This window comes from Lemur catta, chromosome 4 (assembly GCF_020740605.2).
Source record: "Lemur catta isolate mLemCat1 chromosome 4, mLemCat1.pri, whole genome shotgun sequence".
Taxonomy (NCBI): Eukaryota; Metazoa; Chordata; class Mammalia; order Primates; family Lemuridae; genus Lemur; species Lemur catta.
The window spans coordinates 56442970-56461816 of NC_059131.1; the positions used below are offsets into that span (position 1 = coordinate 56442970).

General features: G+C 54.8%; 2 protein-coding genes across 2 annotated transcripts in view; one reads left to right on the top strand and one right to left on the bottom strand.

Annotated features, from left to right (window-relative positions):
* Positions 1–335: 335 nt before the first annotated feature.
* Positions 336–18084, top strand: EMX1 (empty spiracles homeobox 1). The gene is made up of 3 exons (XM_045549856.1): positions 336–2302; positions 8157–8341; positions 17521–18084. Exons 1-3 carry the CDS (start codon positions 1789–1791, stop codon positions 17686–17688), a joined length of 867 nt encoding a protein of 288 aa, XP_045405812.1. The 5' UTR covers positions 336–1788; the 3' UTR covers positions 17689–18084.
* The window catches only part of SFXN5 (sideroflexin 5), a 126529-nt gene continuing 121585 nt past the window's right edge, over positions 13904–18847 (bottom strand). The window contains exon 15 of the mRNA XM_045549853.1: positions 13904–13951. Within this exon, the coding sequence (XP_045405809.1) occupies positions 13945–13951 (7 nt within the window). The 3' untranslated portion in view covers positions 13904–13944. The remainder of the gene's footprint in view (positions 13952–18847) is intronic.

Here is an 18847-nt window from a genome sequence, read left to right on the forward strand (position 1 = left end):
CTCGCCACCCCCACCCCACCTCGCCCAAGGGGGCCGGAACGGCTTCGGCGCGAGGGGGCTTTTCAGAGCAGTGGAGTGGAAAATAGACTTTAACCCGCTTTGTGGCGGCAAGGGCTCCCGGAGCGCTCTCCCGGACCACGGCCCCCGGCGCTCAGGCGTGCCACCGCCAAGACCTGGCCTGGAGTCCCCGCAGAGTTGCGCGGCGCGCAGACCTCTTGAGCTCGGGGCTCCGGAGGCCCAGCCGGATCTGCGCGCCTGGGTCGTGCTCCAGCCACTAGGATTGACCCCGGCAGCGGCGAGGAAGCGGAACTCTCTGCGGTCTCCTCCCCACGGTGCGCTGGCAAGGGCCAGGTCGCGGCCTCCCCACCGCCGCCCAGCGCCCTCCTGAGCCTCCGCGAGGTGTTCCCTGCGGCCTGGAAGGTCCGTGTGGAAAGTTTGCAGAGTGCTGGTTCTCATTGCCACCCGCCCTCTCACCCCCGGGGACTGGTGCTCGAAATGGAAACTGGCTGGAGCCAAGTCGGCCGCTGCTTCGCGGGTGGCAGGCGAAGGTCGAGGGAGGTCAGGCTGCCGCTGCGTTTCCAGGACGGCTGGCGGAGTGTCCGCTCGGGGACGAGCTTGGGCTGCTCGGCCAGCTGCAATTTAAGACACAGTGTCTTCGAGGCCCTGGCCAGACCCGGCCTGCGGACACTTGAGCCCTAAGACCAGAGAAGGCGAGGAAGGTAGACAGCTCTGCGCGGAGGCCCGCCGTTCTAATCCGAGCCGGTCGCCGCTCTGTGGCTGGGCAAAGGAGCTGCTTTCGAGCCCCAAGAACTGCGGCTTGAGAGGTTCGGGGTGGCCGCTCCGGAGGCTTCTCCCGCGCTGCGTCCCGCCTGTTCCCTTGTGAAAAAAAAGTGTCCCCTTTCTGGAGCTGTCCCCATGACATCCAGAAAACGCGAAAGCTCAGCAACAGGGCCGCAGCATCAGACCGCGGCTCGGGAGACCGATCGATGGTGGGTGAGTGGGAGGGTCCCAGAGGCCAGGCGAGTAGGGAGTTGGTTTTCGGTAGAACCTATTTATTGGACCCCAAATACCCACCCTCTGCTCGGATCCAAGTTCTCTAAGAACGGAAACGATATCCTGGGACAAATGGGAGAGAGTTCAACTGAGTTACACACCGGGGAGGAGGTTGGAGTTTCTCCCCAAGCCCCAGGCCCTTCGGACGTCTTCTTCAGCTCCCGCGTGGATTAAGACGGCTGCGGCGGCCACCAGACTCAGCTAAAGGGCAGAGTTGCGAGGAGAAGCCAGTGGCGGAGGGGAAAGAGGCCTAGATCGCCCCGAAAAGGTTCCAGTCCTGCTTTTGCCTCCGACTGTGGGCTCCATCCCCACCCGCCGTCCCTCGCCCCGCCCCGCCCCGCCCCCCACCTTGGGGCAGGTGAGCGGCGGCCAATGGGCGAGCGCGGGGCAGGTGCCCGCTAACTCGCGCCTCTCAGCGCTCGGCTGCCGAGGCCCTGCAGGGCAGTGCTGGGAATACCCGGGGCTGGGGTCGGTCCCGGCGGGACTCGGAAAGGAGGAAGCTGGGCTCAGCCCTCCGGCCGTAGAGGCAGCACACAGCATCGCACGGAGCCCTCGCCTGTGCCGGCGCCGGGAGCTGCCTGCTCCGCCGCAGCAGCCAACGCGCCTGGCTGTGCGCGGTGGCCCGACTCCGCGCTCGCTCGCTCACACACCCCTCGCCGCTCGGCGACTAGCTCGCCCGCGGGGGCCGAGAGCGAGCGGGCGGGCGGGGGAGGTGAGGGGTGCGGGTGTGTGTGCATGTGCCTGGCTGGGTGCACACCCCGCACGGCGGCGGCGCCAGGACGCGGAGCGCTCCCCAGAGCGCGGCTGCCTCAGACAGCTCCTGCGACCATGTTCCAGCCCGCGGCCAAGCGCGGCTTTACCATAGAGTCCTTGGTAGCCAAGGACGGTGGCACCGGCGGGGGCACTGGCGGCGGGGGCGCGGGCTCCCATCCCCTGGCGGCGGCCGCCTCCGAGGAACCGCTCCGGCCCACAGCGCTCAACTACCCTCACCCCAGCGCGGCAGAGGCGGCCTTCGTGAGTGGCTTCCCTGCCGCAGCCGCCGCGGGCGCCGGCCGCTCGTTGTACGGTGGGCCAGAGCTCGTGTTCCCTGAGGCCATGAACCACCCCGCGCTGACCATGCACCCGGCGCACCAGCTGGGCGCCTCACCGCTGCAGCCCCCGCACTCCTTCTTCGGCGCCCAGCACCGAGACCCTCTCCACTTCTACCCCTGGGTCCTGCGGAACCGCTTCTTCGGCCACCGCTTCCAGGGTGAGTGCCCACGTTGTGCCCGCCGAGGCGGGCGGCCGGCCGGCGCCCGCGCTGTGGCGATGTCGGGGAGGCTCGGGGGCGCGCAGGGCTGTTCAGAAGTTGTTGCTGAGAAGGCTTTGGGTCGATTCCTAAGCCGGGAAGAGCCGTGCGGGGTCCACCCGTGTGGCCGCCGCGTAGGTCTCCCTTCCGGGCAGCCAGGTTGGGACCTGCAGGCTTTCGTAGAAACGATGCCTGTCCGGACGCCAAGCCCAGGCGCATCCTTGGAGCCTCTCCTTAGCCCTCCCCACGGCCTGCCTTATTCTCTCTCCCGGCTGAGCTCGTCTCCGCTCAGAGAGTGCAGCTCCCGCCGCTCTCCCTTCGCCTCGGCTTGACCCGACACCATACTTCGCTCGCACGTCCACCACCGTCTCCCAGGGATCAGCCCTCACTGGCGCATCCGGGCAGGGGAAAGTCCATCCGCGTGCCTTGGCTCTGTGAGAAGCAGGGGCAGCAGGGAGGGTGAACAGAATTAATGTTCAGTGTGGAGTGCTCCGCTGTCTTGGGATGTTTCTCTGCAGCCTTGGCCCGACTTCTCCGAGTCACACGTGTCTCTCCGACCCAAGATGGGGAAGGTTTGCAATAAGCAAACTGGCTTCCTCCGTTGCTCGCCGCCCGGAGCCCAGCCGGCTACTGGGGGGACCGACGACACAGTCTTCTCGGGCGGGGGCGGGGGCAGAGGGCTTTTAAGGTCGTAGGTAGCCAGTCCTAGCTCCCCAGTTTGCAACCAGTTTGCTAATGAAGATTCCCCCACTGGCCACACACACGCACACACACACACACACCATATCAATTATCTGACTTTCCCCGAAGAAAAGAGAGTTACATTTGTTGGAGTTCGTTTTCTTCCTTGAAATTTGTTGGAGTTTGTCTTTCTTCTATTCATTTTGAAGAGTGGCCTTGATTTGTACTGTAATTGCTTTAGTTTATAGTTTTATTTTGTTGGTGTAGACCGGCCCTCAACCTTGTGAGCTTCCACGGCTCAGTGCTAGGTAACCCGGCTTTTAGAGAAAAATGAAAAGGACACGGCTGGAGCTTCAGCTCCTGGAAGTAATGTGACAGTAAGCTACGTCCGCACAGTCAATTAGCTGTTTGGTACAATTATTTACATAACTTAAAAAATGATCTCTTGAGGCTTTGGCTAGAGTTGCTTGGCTGTCACAAAATGCCACTTTCCCGGATCCCGATTTGTCATACCATTTTCTCAGTCCCACCTGGCCAATATGGATACTGACCTGGCAGATCCCACAAAACCAGAGAATGTAATTACTTGAACAAGAATTTGTGTAGGTAGACTTGTCTTCTCTAGGGATTTCAAAGATTTGCCCAAATCCAATTCCGGGGAAAAAAAATGCCTACGATGTCAGTCGCTTTGGCAAGAGTTCCACTCATTTAAAATCAATGTTTACTGATAAAATGAGGTTTTCTTTTAAATTGAGCAAACTACCCCGGTCGTCTGTGGGCTCAATCCTCAGGCTGGCTCTCACAACCTGGCGCCCACGGGCCAAGTTGGAGTTGTGGTGGTTTGTGAGCCCGTGGGCCCGGGCTGCGGAGGGGCCGGCGGGTTGGAGGCTGGTGGAGGACAGGCCTCAGAGGAGAAGGATTCTAAGTCCTTTAGCCTCTAGTTGCTCAGATGGTCCGAAGTTGGCCTCCCGAGCCGTGCCCTAGGGTTGGGATCCAATACCCCAAGCCCTCCGCGCCGTGGTTCACGCCTTTGGGCGCTGAGGGCCGCAGGAGCCTCTAGAGTCATCCAGCTCCGACTCTGAGCGTCCCCAACCAGGCGAGGCCGGATAAATCCTCCGCAAAACCCTCTCAGAAATTGCCGCCGCTCTCCGAGCCATCAGTCCCCGCGTGTACGTTGTCGAGTTGCACAAACGGTTGGATTTTTCTCTCAAGAACCGAGTCTGGACCCACAGATGGAGCCAAGTGTGGCCGCATTTTCGATCCCGGAAATCCACTGGGTACTGAAGGACTTTTCTGAACCCTGAGACGCTGTGGCTTTGGGGCCCATCATCGCCGCGGAAGACCGATGCGCGCCCAAGCGGCTCTGAACCCTCCGCTCCCAGCCGAGGCTCGGGGCTAGGAGCCGAGCCGTCCCGGGCCCTCCGGCGCCGCGTTTTCTAGAGAACCCGGTCTCTGCGATGCTCATTTCAGCCCCGTTTTAATGCAAGAAACGAAACCCTACACGAACGAAAAGAAACATGTCTGCGCTCTGTGCGCATCGCTCTTGGGCGGCGCGGTTCCGGCGCGCGGGGAAGCAGCTTCTCCGCTCAAGCGAGGCTGCAGCAGAGGAAAAGCGAACGCGGAATGGTCGGGACCTCGAAGCTCCCGACGCTCTGGAGGCCCGAAGAGGAGGAGCCGGCGAAGACCGAGAGTCGACCCCATTCGGTGCTATTCTCTGGAGATCCGGAACTTTCTGGGCCTGAGAGCAGTGCCTGGAGCGGGCTGTGGAGACCTAGCCCTCCCGGACTCGCGATGATAACGGGCAGGTGCTTCAAAGGGCGCCTTTGTTCCTGGCAGGAGAAGCGGGATTGAGGTTATCTCTGCAGCCTGGCCCACTTCTCCCCGTCCTAGCCCCGGGCCCCTCTGCCCCGCCATCCTGCCAATCCCCTGGCCGGTCTCGGCCTCTCCAGCGGGGACTGCAGCTCGATCCCAGGGTGCTTCGGATCCCCAGCCCCCACCTCCAGCCGCCTCATTCCTGGTAGTCTCTAATGCTATTTCCCAGACACTGCTTTGAAGGGGCCTGCTGAGAGAGGCTGTAGAAACATTGTAGGGGTGGGAAGGCCAAGGGGAGGGGGGAATGTTCAGTTCCTAGCTCCAGAGAAGGCTATGCCAGTCCCTTTCCACGTTTCCACCTGTCCTAGTCAGAAAGTGACAGCCTGTTCTCGCAGCCCGGAATTACTGTGTCCAAACAGGCGGCACCCCAGCCCCAAGTTTGTTCTGCCCGTGTGGTCCAGTCAAGGGAAACTGAAGCCCTAGCAGGGGTGGTTCAGGCCCCCTCCCCACCGGTGAGAGGGGTCCAGGTACATAGGCACCTAAGGCACCACTCTTGTCCCTACAGAGACAAGTAGCAATTGTTCTATTTCTCGGGATGGTTGGTTTTGTACTAAACATCCTCTTTCTTACAGGGAAAAGTCCTGATTCTTTTGGAATCAAGTAACTTATCAGCATCTTGAATAATTTTCCACCCTCATTTCTTTGAGCTTGGGGTTAGAAGACCCCTATGTTTTTGCACATGCGTGTGAACACAAAATGTGGGATATGTGCTGTCCACCATAACAGGACATTATAAATGAACTGGAGCCAATTTCTCAGTGGGGTAGACCCCAAGCAACCTAGCATTCTCCTGAAATAGCCAGACTTGAGGCAAAGAAGTACGTATGTCGGGAGAGAAGCTTGTTGCTTTCATCCTCTACTCTGGGTTTATAAAGACAAACTGCATTCCACCACACAGGTGACTGACACATACCATAGAATCACAAAACAACCACTAAGTCTCACACACTGGGGCAGACTGCAATTCTACTTTCTCAGCTACACACTGCCTTCACCTCTCTGCATCCCATTCACAGACACCTATGGGGCCTTTTCACACTGCAGCCAAAGTTTTGACCAGGCTGGGCCAGATGAGTGGGCAGCTGAGGCCAAACCCTGGGAATGCTAGGATGGACTAGCTTTCTCTCTCCCTCCAGTTCATTTGTCCAGAGGAAACCACTGTTGGGACTTCACCCAGGCTACAAATGATGATGTTGTTTTTGAAGCAATTTATTTTAATGCCAACAAGAAGCATTTGCTTCCCACCCACCTTTTCCTGGCCTACCACACTGGCCCCCACCCCAGAGACTTCATTCCTCCTGTTCCCCCTTGGAGCAGGCTCCTCATTTCTCTGCCATTTACCCCTCCGTGCCAGACCACCTCTCCTGAACATCTATCCCTTCCACCATCCCAAGTTAAACTTCTTTTCCTTCAGTCAAGCCTGAGGGACCTGGGCCTTCCTCCACCTTGAATGACCAAGTGGGCTGGCTGTCCCTCCTCCAACTCCCTGTGATGTGATCCCTTTTTTGGCAGCACAGATCCAGCCACTTGAAATGGAATAGGTGACTGGAGGTTAGTGACTTCGTCTCAACCCAGGCATTAGCCTCTCAATCCTAGGCAACCCTGTTCCTCAGAAAACTCCAGCAATAAAGTTGGCCCGTGTAGATATTCAAAGCCCAGAGACTTGGAGAAAGTACACGCAAGCAGTTTCCACAAGTAGAGGGACAAGAACAGAGCTTAAATATCTTAGAGCTTAAGCAACAGCATTTCAACTGTGTGCTTTTGCTCCATTTAATAAATGTTTTCAGAGATGGGAGATCTCAACTGCTTTATCCAGATGATTGTCTTAAGAGCAAAACAACAGGTCATAAATTGAGTCAAACCAGTGGCCATCTCTGAAAGAATTAATTGGATCAGTCAATCTCAACAGTTAATTCTGTCAAAACATTTCATCTAGGGCTCTGTGTTGTTGGTGGGTCAGGGGGACTGTTATGTGCATCAGAATCCATGGGTGATGTTGTCAGGGCCTGTTTCGAGTTTTAGCATGTGCAACTAAGCCAGACATTGTGTGAGGGCCTAGTGGGAGGTTCGTTGAGACTAGGGTTGTGGGTAGAAGCTTGTTTTGGATTTTGTAGTTCCTTACCTGCCCCCCTCCAACCCCAGCCTCATTCAGTCTACTGTTAGCACTTCCTCCTGCATATGGTAGCTGAGTCCCCATCATGGCTATCATTTACTAAGGGACAGTCACACTCTGAAAATCCTGTACAGTAGATGGGAAGAAAAGACAGTAGGGAGGCTGGAACATATATTTACACATGTCCATGCAGAAACCGGTATATCTATATATATTAGAGAGAAAGATGACGTCTGGATATTTATACACATATTTCTTTAGCACGGGACTATTCAGGGATGAAGCAGGGCCTTTCCCACTAGAGAGAGCAGTAGGAGTCACCTGCAGGTGGTGGTGGTGGTACCCTAGCAGGTGAGCCTCCAGATAGCCAAGGCCTGGGGAGAAAGAGGTGGGGAAGGGGAAAGATGTAGCCTGACTTTAGATCTCCAGCTACTACCTGGACTATTGACCTAGCTACTGGTCTATTTTTACCTCTTGCAAGGTAGAGCTGGGCCTGTTGACAGGAGTTTTCAATGAATTATTACCCTAAGCATTTAGATGCAAGACTTGTTTAAGCAGGTGTGAAGGGATTGCTCCTGGGGAACCTTCCAGTTCCTGAACCTGTGTTTGGTAAGGCTGTGCCTTGCAGCCTCGCTGCTCCCCTTATCACCTTTCTGACACCCAGCTCTGCCTCTACTTTTGGTCCTCCTTGAGGGAGATGCTTCCAACCTGTTACTTAAAAGCAAATCACTGGGGCCTGTGGTGGGGGCATTGCCGCTGGGTTAGGGGGATTAAGGGAGCCCAGGGACTTTTGCCACCCCTTGGCCTCTTCAGAGACTTCTGGCAGTGTTGATTTCCGGCGGGTTGGCTCCTCGCCAGGCCTGGGCCCACCTCTGGGTCCGACAGAGTGATCTAAGGCGCTGGCGCTGTGATTCGCGGCAGGGGTAGCTCTCAGAGTGTGGGGAGGTGCTGGGGAGGATGGTGGACTTAGGGAAGGGGTGGCCAAAGGGAAAGGGGAGAAGTGGGGGGGGTGTCAAGGAATGGAGAGGGTGGCGGAGTGCAGGGCGTGCAGGAGTGGGGCAGGCGGTCGGCCTCGGCCGGGCTGCAGCTCACGGCGCCCCTTCTCTCTGTCTGTACCTGCGTGTGTTGCCATCGGCTGCGGGGCCGCAGCGAGCGACGTGCCCCAGGACGGGCTGCTTCTGCACGGCCCCTTCGCGCGCAAGCCCAAGCGGATCCGCACGGCCTTCTCGCCCTCGCAGCTGCTGCGGCTGGAGCGCGCCTTCGAGAAGAACCACTACGTGGTGGGCGCCGAGCGGAAGCAGCTGGCTGGCAGCCTCAGCCTCTCCGAGACGCAGGTAACAATCGCCTCGAGTCCGCTTGGAGGAGAGGGCGGGCGGGTGCAGGAGCGGCCCTGAGCCTGCCCCCAGCCCAGCCCCGAGTTGTCTCCCGCCAGGTTCCAGAAGTTCCCAACTCCCCGCCGGCTCCGCAAAGCCCGTCGTCAGAGCTCCTTCCCTCCCGTGGTGTTTAGCCTGCTGAGGCCGCAGGACTTTTGTCCAGCCACTAAGGACCCAGCGGGAGGCAGAGTAAATACAAACTCTATCCCGAATCTGGCTCCCAAATACCCTCAGGAGGGAACCAGCTTACCTGGAGGCAGCTGGCCTCCTCGGCAGCGGACAGCGGACAGTGCGGGGCAGCACCGTGTCCGCTGGAGCGGGTCTCAGCCCTGGATTCCCGCAGCCCTCCTCCCGCCGCTGTGCTGGGGCGCTCCCAGTTCGTCGGGTGACCTGGCCTTCCCCGCACTGTCATCGCAGCTGTTCCTGGGCAAAGCGGGCAGAGGCCTCGGCTGCCCTCCAGCCTGTGCCAGCCTGTGTCATGCGGGGAGAAAGCCCAAGGGCCAGCCCCTGCTTGGGGTCTGAGGGTGGCGCCCATCCTGGCGCCTGCCGACGGTGAGGGCTCGGGGAACCATGGCATGTGTGCCCGGAGCACCTGAGGGGCCTGGGCATGGTGGGAAAGGGGGCTCTGGGCACCAGGGGCTGCTCTCAGTCACTGGAAGGGCTGTCGAGTGGGGATGCAATACATTACAATGGTGTCGGGGTTTGAACTGGGTGAAATTATAATTACCATGTAGTATTTTTGTAATTGATAATTAATTTAAGAAAAACAAATTTTAAGGATTTAGATGAAAGTTATGGGGAGGCAGATATGGGTTCATTGTAAGTAGAGACTTTGCCTTAAATAAATGCTGCCCGGAAGCGCTGCCTAAGCTCTTGGTCCACCCGGGCCAGCCCCGGTGTTGGAGTGGCTGAGCGACCCTCCGCCCAGCTGCTGCCCTGGAGGCGGATTTCAACGTCAGGATGGGCCTTGCGTCCCGCCAGCTCCCGGATTTACCAATGCAAGAGATTGGCCCCCGCCGCCCAGCAGCTCCCGCCGGCTGACATTTCACCTTCCGCTCCCCTTCCCTCCTAGTCTCGCCCCTGCTATACCACCATCCCCTCACCAGTCCCAGACAGTGAGAAGGCGCCCAGCTTGGGGGGCGGCCTGGGCCTCCCCCTACCAGCGAGGGTAGGAAGGGGGCCAGGTGGGGGCCAGACCCCAACTGCATCCCCAGCTCCCTGTGGCCCACCTCGCTCTCTCCTCCTGTCTTATTTTGTCATCTGTTGCAGTCATATCTGTCAGATGCTCCACTTAACAATCAACGCAATGCTCCTGGCTGTGCGGCAGGACCCCTGCGTCTTCAGATTTGCTAGCTGGGCTGTTCTAACTGCAGAGAAAAAGCTTACAAAACAACGGAGTTAATTTTAAAAACGTTTTAAAGAAAGATACGTTAAAAAATAAATTAGTAAAATAACACCCCTTTTCCCTCCTGGCAAACTGTTTTAAAATTATTGTTTAAAACAAGGTGTCAATTTAAGAATGGTGTTTATAATTAACTTCATTTAAAAAGTAGTATTTATTAAATTTCAGTTTCAGAAGTGTAAGAAAACAAAAATGGTTTATAATCCCACCACCCACAGATTAACACTTGTTGAAATAATGTCATTGTTTTTAAACTTTCATTTTTTTAGCTCAGTGAGAGCATTTTTAATTAACTTTCTTTCTAACTGAATGTAGCTGCCTATCAATATTTGCTCCTAACAACGCCAGTTGGTAAACGGACTGATTGTTTCCTTCATTTTTATTACGAGATGTTTCAAACATATATTTAAAACAAAACCACATAGAATAATGTAATGTATCCAGTTTCATTAACTATGAAAACTCAGAGCTAATCTTGTTCCATCTATAAATGAGCTGCTTTTTGCATATGGAACAACAGCGGCAAAAAGAACTAAGGGAGGTTTGAGCCTGAGGAACCTCCTGTGGCGACTGTCTTTCCAGGCGGGGAGAGAGATGGACTCAGAGCTTCTCAGTCAGGCAAATGTGATTGCAAATACCTGCCTCTCTGCTGACTGTGTGCCCCGGGGCAAGTTACTCAACCTTTCTGAGCTCTGGTTTCCTCATCCAGAAAATAGGTTGTTTATGAATTAGAAGGTGCCTAATATGAACTCAAATAATATTAATTCCCATCCCCAGTCCCTTTGTTCCCTTTGTTGAAAGCAATACATTAAGTTAGTGGTATAATAAGATCCCAACCTGGGTGTCCTCTTAGTCCAAGGTTCGTCCTGCCACACCCAGTTTCCATCATCACATTTGTCTTTCTGTTGCCCTCATAACTTATTGCTTGGACCCATATAATTAACTAAGTATCCACCTCTCGGTATTTGCCAGGCAAGCTTACCTGTCATTTCCAGCTGTCAGCTATTTGTCAAGCATCAGTTCCTCCCATCAGCCCCATAGCATGTATTAATATTTCTACTGTCAGTATCTACATTTATCTCTCAGAGCTCTCTAATCTGTCCCTCACAGATAGCTGTTTTATATCTAGCTCTACTTCTGTCTGCTCTCATTAAACTATCTCCCCCAAACTGGTTAATTTGTAGTTCCTGTTTTCTATTAATTATATGTTCTTCTTCTTAACAATAACTCCTATTTACCCATCTGTTGATTATCTCTTTATTATCTATTTGTTTTATCTTCAGTGTGTCCATCATTCATCACAAACTTCCACCTCTATAGAGCTATTTAGCAAGTGACAGATAGCATATTCATATGTCTGCTAATGGTTATCTGTTATCTTATTGGCTATGGCTTTGTTTTCTCTCTGGGGCTCAGTTGTTGTATCTGTGAGATCGAATGACATGAATTCCAGGGTTCTTTCTAGCCCTGAGTTTCTGTGGCTCATCTATATTCTACTTCTCTGTGTTTCTGTATAATCCATCTTCATGCTCTCTGAGCTCACAGTATATCCCCTGCCTATCACAAGATGCATCGAACTTTGCTGTTATTACTTGTTTAATCATCTGCCATGTCCAAACATCAGTCTATAGACCAGCTGCATCCACTTCTCAGGGAGATCTTCAAATACAGATTCCTGGGCTTCCCCAGGAGATTCTCTTAGGAGGTGCAAGATGGGTCCCAGGAAAAAGTTTTGAAGAACAGCTCTCTGGGTGATTCTGATGAATAACAGGCCTGAGCATCTCAGCTCTGGGAGGCAGAGGCCATGCCTGTCTATTTCTCCCAGGGCCCACCTCAGTGCCCAGCATGAAGTAGATGCTCAGTAAACATGTATTGAATGAATGGGCAAATTTCTCTTGATTCCACCCATACAAATGTTAATGTTATCAGTTATCCCCCTTGCTCTCTGCTTTCACCGCTCTCTCCTTGTCCCTCTCCTTCTATCTTTCCCTTGCACTTTCATAGCTGATTATTGATTCAGATGATACAAATACCAATTTATGGATAAAACTTTGGGAAAGGTCAAGCAGATCAGTGCATGCATGAGCTCTTAATCCAGAACACAGGGGTCTCTGTACTCCCTAAGCTTCAGCATGAGGTGCTGGGAGATGGGCAACCTGAGTTACTGTGTTGGCCTAGGGCACTGTGTTTAGTAGGGAATGGGATATTTGTGTTGGGATGGCCAGTGGGTCACTCTAGAAGGTAGAGAGAGGGGACCTGGGTTCTCCCTTCTGGTTCTAATTGCTTGTTCCTCACTGCTATGGTGCAGCCTTCCAGTATGACCAGGAAGACATCTGTCTAAGCCTCAGTCCAACCAGGTGGCTGGTTGGGCAGACCTGGGCCTGGCTCAGATCCTAGCCCCAAGTGCAATGAATATGTATAATGGGTATGTGTAACATGTGTGTGCCCACAATGTGGGACACATATGGGCTTAGTATGATTGATGCCCAAAGGTCAGGTGTTATAGGTACATATTAGATGCCATTAGGCAGTCACATGACATGGACAGAGTGCAGCTTGCATGCTTCTTTGAGTGTGTGCTCATGTGTGTGTGGGGGGGAACATTAGTTTGGGGGGCTGAGAGAAATCATATGTTTGATTCAGGCTGATCAGTTGGTCAGTGTTTCCAGCTGCCCCTCCTGCTCAGAACAGATCAGCAGGTGTTTCTTGACCTTGCCTGGCTTTGAGGTTAGCTGAGCTGTAAGGGAAAAGGGCGCAGAAATGTGGTCCTTGGCTTTGAAGATTCCTCATTTAATGGTGAAGGCTAAATGCAAAGCTTGCACACTTGCAGGACATGCACAGAATAAGTGTCTGGAGTCCCCTTGAGGTCACTGCTGTGGGCTGAAGTGGGTGAAGGGAGATCTGCTTGGGCAGAAGGCTCCCAGGAGACCTCAGACCTGGAAGGCTTGGAGGGATGCCTAGGATTCTAGGTTGGAGGGAAGGAGGGGAGGGTTTGCAGTAGGCAGATTAAGACAGAGCAGCAACTGTCAAGTCCAGCCACCAGTTTGCAGCCTCAGAGCAGGGAGGGAGGTCTTGAGAGGCAAGAGTGTATGGTCACCCCCAGAGGCACGGAAAGGAGGCTTCTGGGGTCTCTTCTTGCTCTGGAATGTTCTGCCCTTAGAGGGATGGATGAGAGGAGATCCAAGTGACTTGAATTTTAGGGCAAAATCAAGGGATCTTTGTTACTCACTCACGGTGTGTTCTGGGATGCACACATCCCTTCTCTAACTTTTAGTTTTGCTCCAAGAACTTCTGCATCTCTGATGTTCCAGGAGTCCTGTCTGGCAGGTTGAGGAGGAGATGAGGGGGATTGGAGTGGTTCTGTGAGGAGCTGGGTCAGGGATGTGGTCCTGGGGTGGGGGGCAGGTGAATTTTGTGATATCTGCCTGAGAGTGAGGGTGAGGGTCCAGGATGGGCTGAAAGAGGAGACAAGAAGGCTTAGGAAGAGTTAGGGCCATGGTTGGTGGGGAGCTGGAGGTGACCTTAGCTTGCTGGGGTGAGGGTTGAGCTGAGCATGGCATTGGTCTTGACCCTGGGAGTGGGAACAGCTCACATGATGAAATGATAGGAATGGATCCCCAGGGGTGAGGGCAGGGTGGACAGTAGGCTGAGGGGTGACTTGACTGATGTCTCCAAGCTGCTATCTATTCTAAGGAATTTCTCTATGTCAGGGGAATGACAGAATAGGAGGATACACTTAAAGCAGAAGAGATAACAGTATGACATAAGGAGGAACTTCCTATGTCAGAGTTACCAGATTTTGATAGGGATATTTGAACTCTTTGAGGTATTTGAAAGTATGCAGGGCACTGGAGCCAGACCTTTCTGTTTGCACTGGACTGCAGCTGGGGACTGGTGAAAAAGAAGGAATCCAGACCTTATTCATTCAAAATAAGAGATTATTCAAAAGCACAGTATGATTAGCTCTGAAATATTGGCTGGAGCTGTAATTTGCTTGTTTGTTAGTTCATTTATACATTCATTCTTTCATTAATACATGCATGCCTTTATTCACAAGTGTACCACCTCTGCCCGGCTGGATGACCATACGTGGAACATGTCCTCTGGGCTGTGCGCTGGGACTCCAAAGCCGACTAACACACCACTTTGGTTCTCCAGAGTATCACAGTCTGGTGAGGAGGCAGATGTGAACAATAAGTCAGTGCACATCTGGGGTCACTGTACTGAGACCAGGGGAAAGTACTAAGAAAGTACGGATAGGCAATGGGGCAGGCCCCATCTAGGGCCATCGGAGCAGGGTCTTGAAAGCTAAGAAGATTATTCCAGGTTGGGTGACTCGGGAGAGTGGAGAGCCTTGGAAGGATCTGGCTTCTCTGGGAAACGGAGAGACATTCAGTGATGTGAGGACTTGGGAGAACATAAGGGACCTCTCCCCACACCCAGAGGGTCAGAGTTGGGTGAGGGGGTCCTCCAGCCATCATCTCAACTGTGCCTTTGGGGCTTAGGGAGTGGTGAGTAGTGTGTTAGGGGTGGGGAGGCATGTGCAGAATCGGTACAGCCTCCTACAGCTGGCTCCCAAGTCACACCACGTGACCGGGTTCCTTTCTAGGTCCTCTGCCGTCTAGGGAAGGGGCTCTGGGATGCCCCCAGAGTTGCCTGGCTGGGTTAGGGAGGTCATGGAGTGTCACTCTTACCTCCTCCTACACTCAGAGTCCAGTTCCTTTTCTCTTTCCAAGTTAAAAAAAAACTATCATTATCAGTAATATATTAAAGAAAAGTTATCGATACTTTGGGTACATTTCCTTCTAGTCTTTTTTCCCCCATGCATGGATTTTGTTTTTCTGTGGTTGTGATCACACTGTGCCAACACTGTGCGTCCTGGCTTTTTCACTAATATTATGAAGTCATAAGCATCCCCGTTATTACAGTCTTTGTAAACAGCATCTGGACACTCAGCCCAAGGCTGTTCTCCGGAAGATAGCCAGGCTGCCTAGGGAGAGGGTTTATGTCCCTGTTTCTAGAGAGCTGCCTCCTTGACCTCAGTGTTTTTCACGGAGAAAATATTCAGAATCACCTTTCACTTGGGTGTGCCAGGAAGCTGCCCCTGGCCTTAAAACATATCCCATCCTTGAAGTCCACCATCACAACTTTCCTTCTTTGGGCCAGTGTTGTTGGACGGGGGCAGCATGCTAGGTCCATCCTACTAGAGGCCAAGGAGACTGTCAGTCTCTTTCGGAGATTTGGGAGTATATGTGGGAGGGAGAAAGGAGTAGGAAGGGGAGCTCTGTCTCTAGTGCTGCCACCATCACTTGGTGATCGTCCTCGGCCAGCCCGCTTGGGCTCCTCAGGAATAACGCCCCAGCCCTGAGTCATGCACAGGAGGCAGGGTGAGCTCACCCACCCACTGGCTGGCATAGTCACAGCACGCTCCAGGGTTGGGGGCAGGGGCTAGGCTGGCTGCCAAATGGTTGTGCTGAGAACCACCCAGGGCCCAGGCAGCCCTGTGCCAAAAGATAGGTGGGGATGGAATCCAGAGCCCCGTGTCCAGAGCATTTGCCGCCTGAGGTGAGACTCAGGCTACGGGCTTGAACCCTGCCCGGGAAATGAGGGGAGAAGCTCCTCACTCTTACTCTGCCCATCGAGTCCTGGGACCCCCTCTCTTTCTGGGCCAGTTTTCCTGTGCCCTGCTGGCTGCTCTGTGAGCACTGAGCACGGGCTGCCCACCTCCCCACCCTAGTGCTCTAAAATCAAGGGGCAGGGCAGATGGCAAAGCAAAAGCCCCAGGAAGGGAGGACCATGAAGAGGAGCCCTGGGGTGGGTGGGCCCCATGGAGGGGACAGAGAGGAGTATCTGGAAAGGGCGTGTGAGGGTGGCACATCCTGGCATAAAACCACCCATAGGGTCCAGATGCCAGGCCTGCTTCTGGCTGCCACCGCCTGGCTTTGTGGCAAAGCCCTGTGCTTTCCCTCATCTCCGGGAGTAGGGGCTGGACTGGGTGGTCTCCGAGGACTGCTGTCAGCCCTGCCCGGGGTCAAGGATCTCCTCTCATCGCCACTGCCACTGCCAAGACCGAGGTGCTCCCTACTAGTCCACAGCCGCAGCCTTGCCACGCGCCATCGCACAGCTGCAGTTGGCAGCGCCTACTTGCTTTTAAATGTGCTGTCATTTCCAGGAAACCACCCATGCCTTGTAACCCTGCTCTGTCTGCCTCACCTCCTCCAGGGGCCCTCTGGAGCAAGAGCCCAAGAAACTGCAAGGGTCCCAAGAAACATTTATCCTATGAATGAGAGACTTAGCCCAGGATCGGTACCCAGGCTCCTCCTGCCAGCTCTGAAGGTGGTTTGGGTCTGGCCCGACTCTGCAAGGCCAAGTAAAGAGCCACGTAGTCAGGTGGAGGTGACGGACAGTTCAGAAGCACTAAGGCCTGTTAGGGAGCCAGGATGAGCCTCCCAGATCATGGATGGGAGGATGTTAAGAGCTGTGTCTTGGATACTGAGCAAATGCTGGAGGTGGCAGGAGAAGAGAGGGATGCTTAGAAAAGGGACTAAGTCTGGGGAGGCTTCCTGGAGGAGACAGGCTTAGAATTGTGGACCTGCCCCTCCTCCTCCTTCCTCCCCGAAGACGATTGTCCTGTCTCTGTTTGAACGCCACCCCTCATCTTGTCAGGGCTCTCACTGCCAGACGCAGACGTGTGTGTTTGTGTGTATGTGGGGGGGGTGTCACTGTGTTCAACTGTGTTCAAAGAGGAGCTTGCTCTGTCCCCTGGGATTTCTCCAGACTGTTCCTTGTATGACCCGTTCCCACATCTGAATGGAGCCAGTGCTGTGAGAACAGAAGGTCCAGAACTGTCCCTGAAGGTCAGAACACTGTCCTGGGGTGGGGCCTCAGACCTGCTCCTCCCCGTCCTTGACTGTCCAAGGAGAATGAGGCCTCTTGGTGGATTTCAGACTATCCTGCGGAGCTGGCACCCGAGGGACGAGGGACGGAGCTCCCCACCTGCCCAGCTCCAGCCTGCACAGCTCCACCGCTGAGGCGGGAGAGGGGAATTTCACATGAGGTTGCTAAGAAAGGGTCCCCTGATAAAGGACACTGGCACATAGCGTGTGAGGTCAGAGCCTCCAGCAGTGGGTTCCATGAACCTGGGCGTGGCCTGGCCGTCCCAGGCCCTGCTCTCGGGCAGACACCACCTCCTGGTTATGAAGCCATGTCCACCCTGACTCTTTGTATGGCAAAGAGCATGGGGGCAGTTCAGGAGTTGGTGTCCCCTTTAGGTCCTCTGGGAGCTCATCAGAACTTATGCAATGGGTCACATGTTCTCTCATTGACTGCTCACGTCAGCCCTGTGAAGGAGTGATTCTTATCTCTTCTCTAGAAAGCAGTGGAGACCCGGGTCTGCTGGCTCCAGAGCTTGAGCATCTCACCTTTGCTGTGCTATGTCCCCGGGAACCAGGATGTCCAGCAGCTCTAGGACCCTTTGTTTGAGAGGGACAGGAGAGGCACCCTTCTCTCTGGCCCCGTGTCCTCTTCCTGCCCCACCTCATTTGCATGTGGAACAGCAGTCCTCCAGACCCATCAGGTGGCAGCTGGCCAGAGGAGAGGACCCTGGCCTGGGAGCCCTGACCCTGTGTAGCCTCAGTTTCCCCATCTGGCTCCAACTCAGCCTGAATACTGAGTCCCCAGTGGCTGCTTGGGGGCCTCCTGAGTGTTTCTCATCTGTGCCCCTCCCTCCCTGGCCCAGGTGAAGGTGTGGTTCCAGAACCGGAGGACAAAGTACAAACGGCAGAAGTTGGAGGAGGAAGGGCCCGAGTCCGAGCAGAAGAAGAAGGGCTCCCACCACATCAACCGGTGGCGCATTGCCACGAAGCAGGCCAACGGGGAGGACATCGATGTCACCTCCAATGACTAGGGTGGGCAACCACAACCCATGAGGGCAGAGTGCTGCTTGCTGCTGGCCAGGCCCCTGTGTGGGCCCAAGCTGGACTCTGGCCACTCCCTGGCCAGGCTTCGGGGAGGCCTGGAGTCACCGCCCCACAGGGCTTGGAGCCTGGGGCCGCCACTGACAGAAGGACAAGAAATGGGCTGGCTGAGGCCTGGGACCACTCGGCCTTCTCCTTGGAGAGCCTGCCTGCCTGGGTGGGGCCGCCCGTCACTGCAGCCTCCCAGCCACTCTCCATTTCTCTTATCTCCTTTTTGTTTTGATGCGTTCCTGTTTTAATTTATTTTCCAGGCACCCACTGTAGCTCTTAGTGACCCCTTGTGTCTCCCTTCCCTATGGGAATAATAAAAATCTCTCTCTTAATGACATGGGCAGCCAGCTCCAGCCCCAGAGCCTGGGGTAGTGGATTCCTGCTCTAGCAGCCAGTCGGGGCTGGGACAGCAAGCGTGTTCAGAGCCTGGGAGCCTGGGGTGGGGCACCGGGTAGGGCAAGGGCAATTTATTTACTCCTCTTCCTTGTTGGGGGTCCCTGGTCTCTAGCTCCAGCTCCACGGCAGGAGAAACTAAGGTCAGACTTAGGGAAGGACGGCCTGTGTCTTGAGGGAGGCTAAGCCCAGGTCTTTCCAAACGTATTGAGGGGTGGGAATCAGGCCCAGGTAGTTCAATGGGAGATGCAGGGGAGAGCTTCCCTATGCTTAGGGACTCTGGGTCTCCCCCAGTTGTGGAGAAACCAGAGGAAAGGGGAGTACTGGGGCTGGGTCGAGGGGACATTCACAAAGGCTGGCAATCCAGCCCTAAGTTCTGGCCCCCCCAGAATGCTTATCTGTCCTCGGAGAACCCCTGGGCAGCTTGAAGTTTCAGAGACAGGGCTTGAGGCTGAGCCTGCAACCAGTCCCCGGGGACTCAGGGCCTCCCCAGCCAGAGAAAGAGCTACAAAACAGGGCCCACTGAGCTCTTTAGCTCACCTGCCCTTCAGTTTGTCCATTTGTCTTTCTTGTCATGTATTAAGGTTTCCTGCCTCCTGCCTTCCTAACAGTCTTTCCCTTATGACGTTCTGGACCTGTCTCAGCTTCTTCCCTCCCACGTGCTCCCCAACCCTCTGCTCTTTGGCCTCTTCACCACTCTGCTGA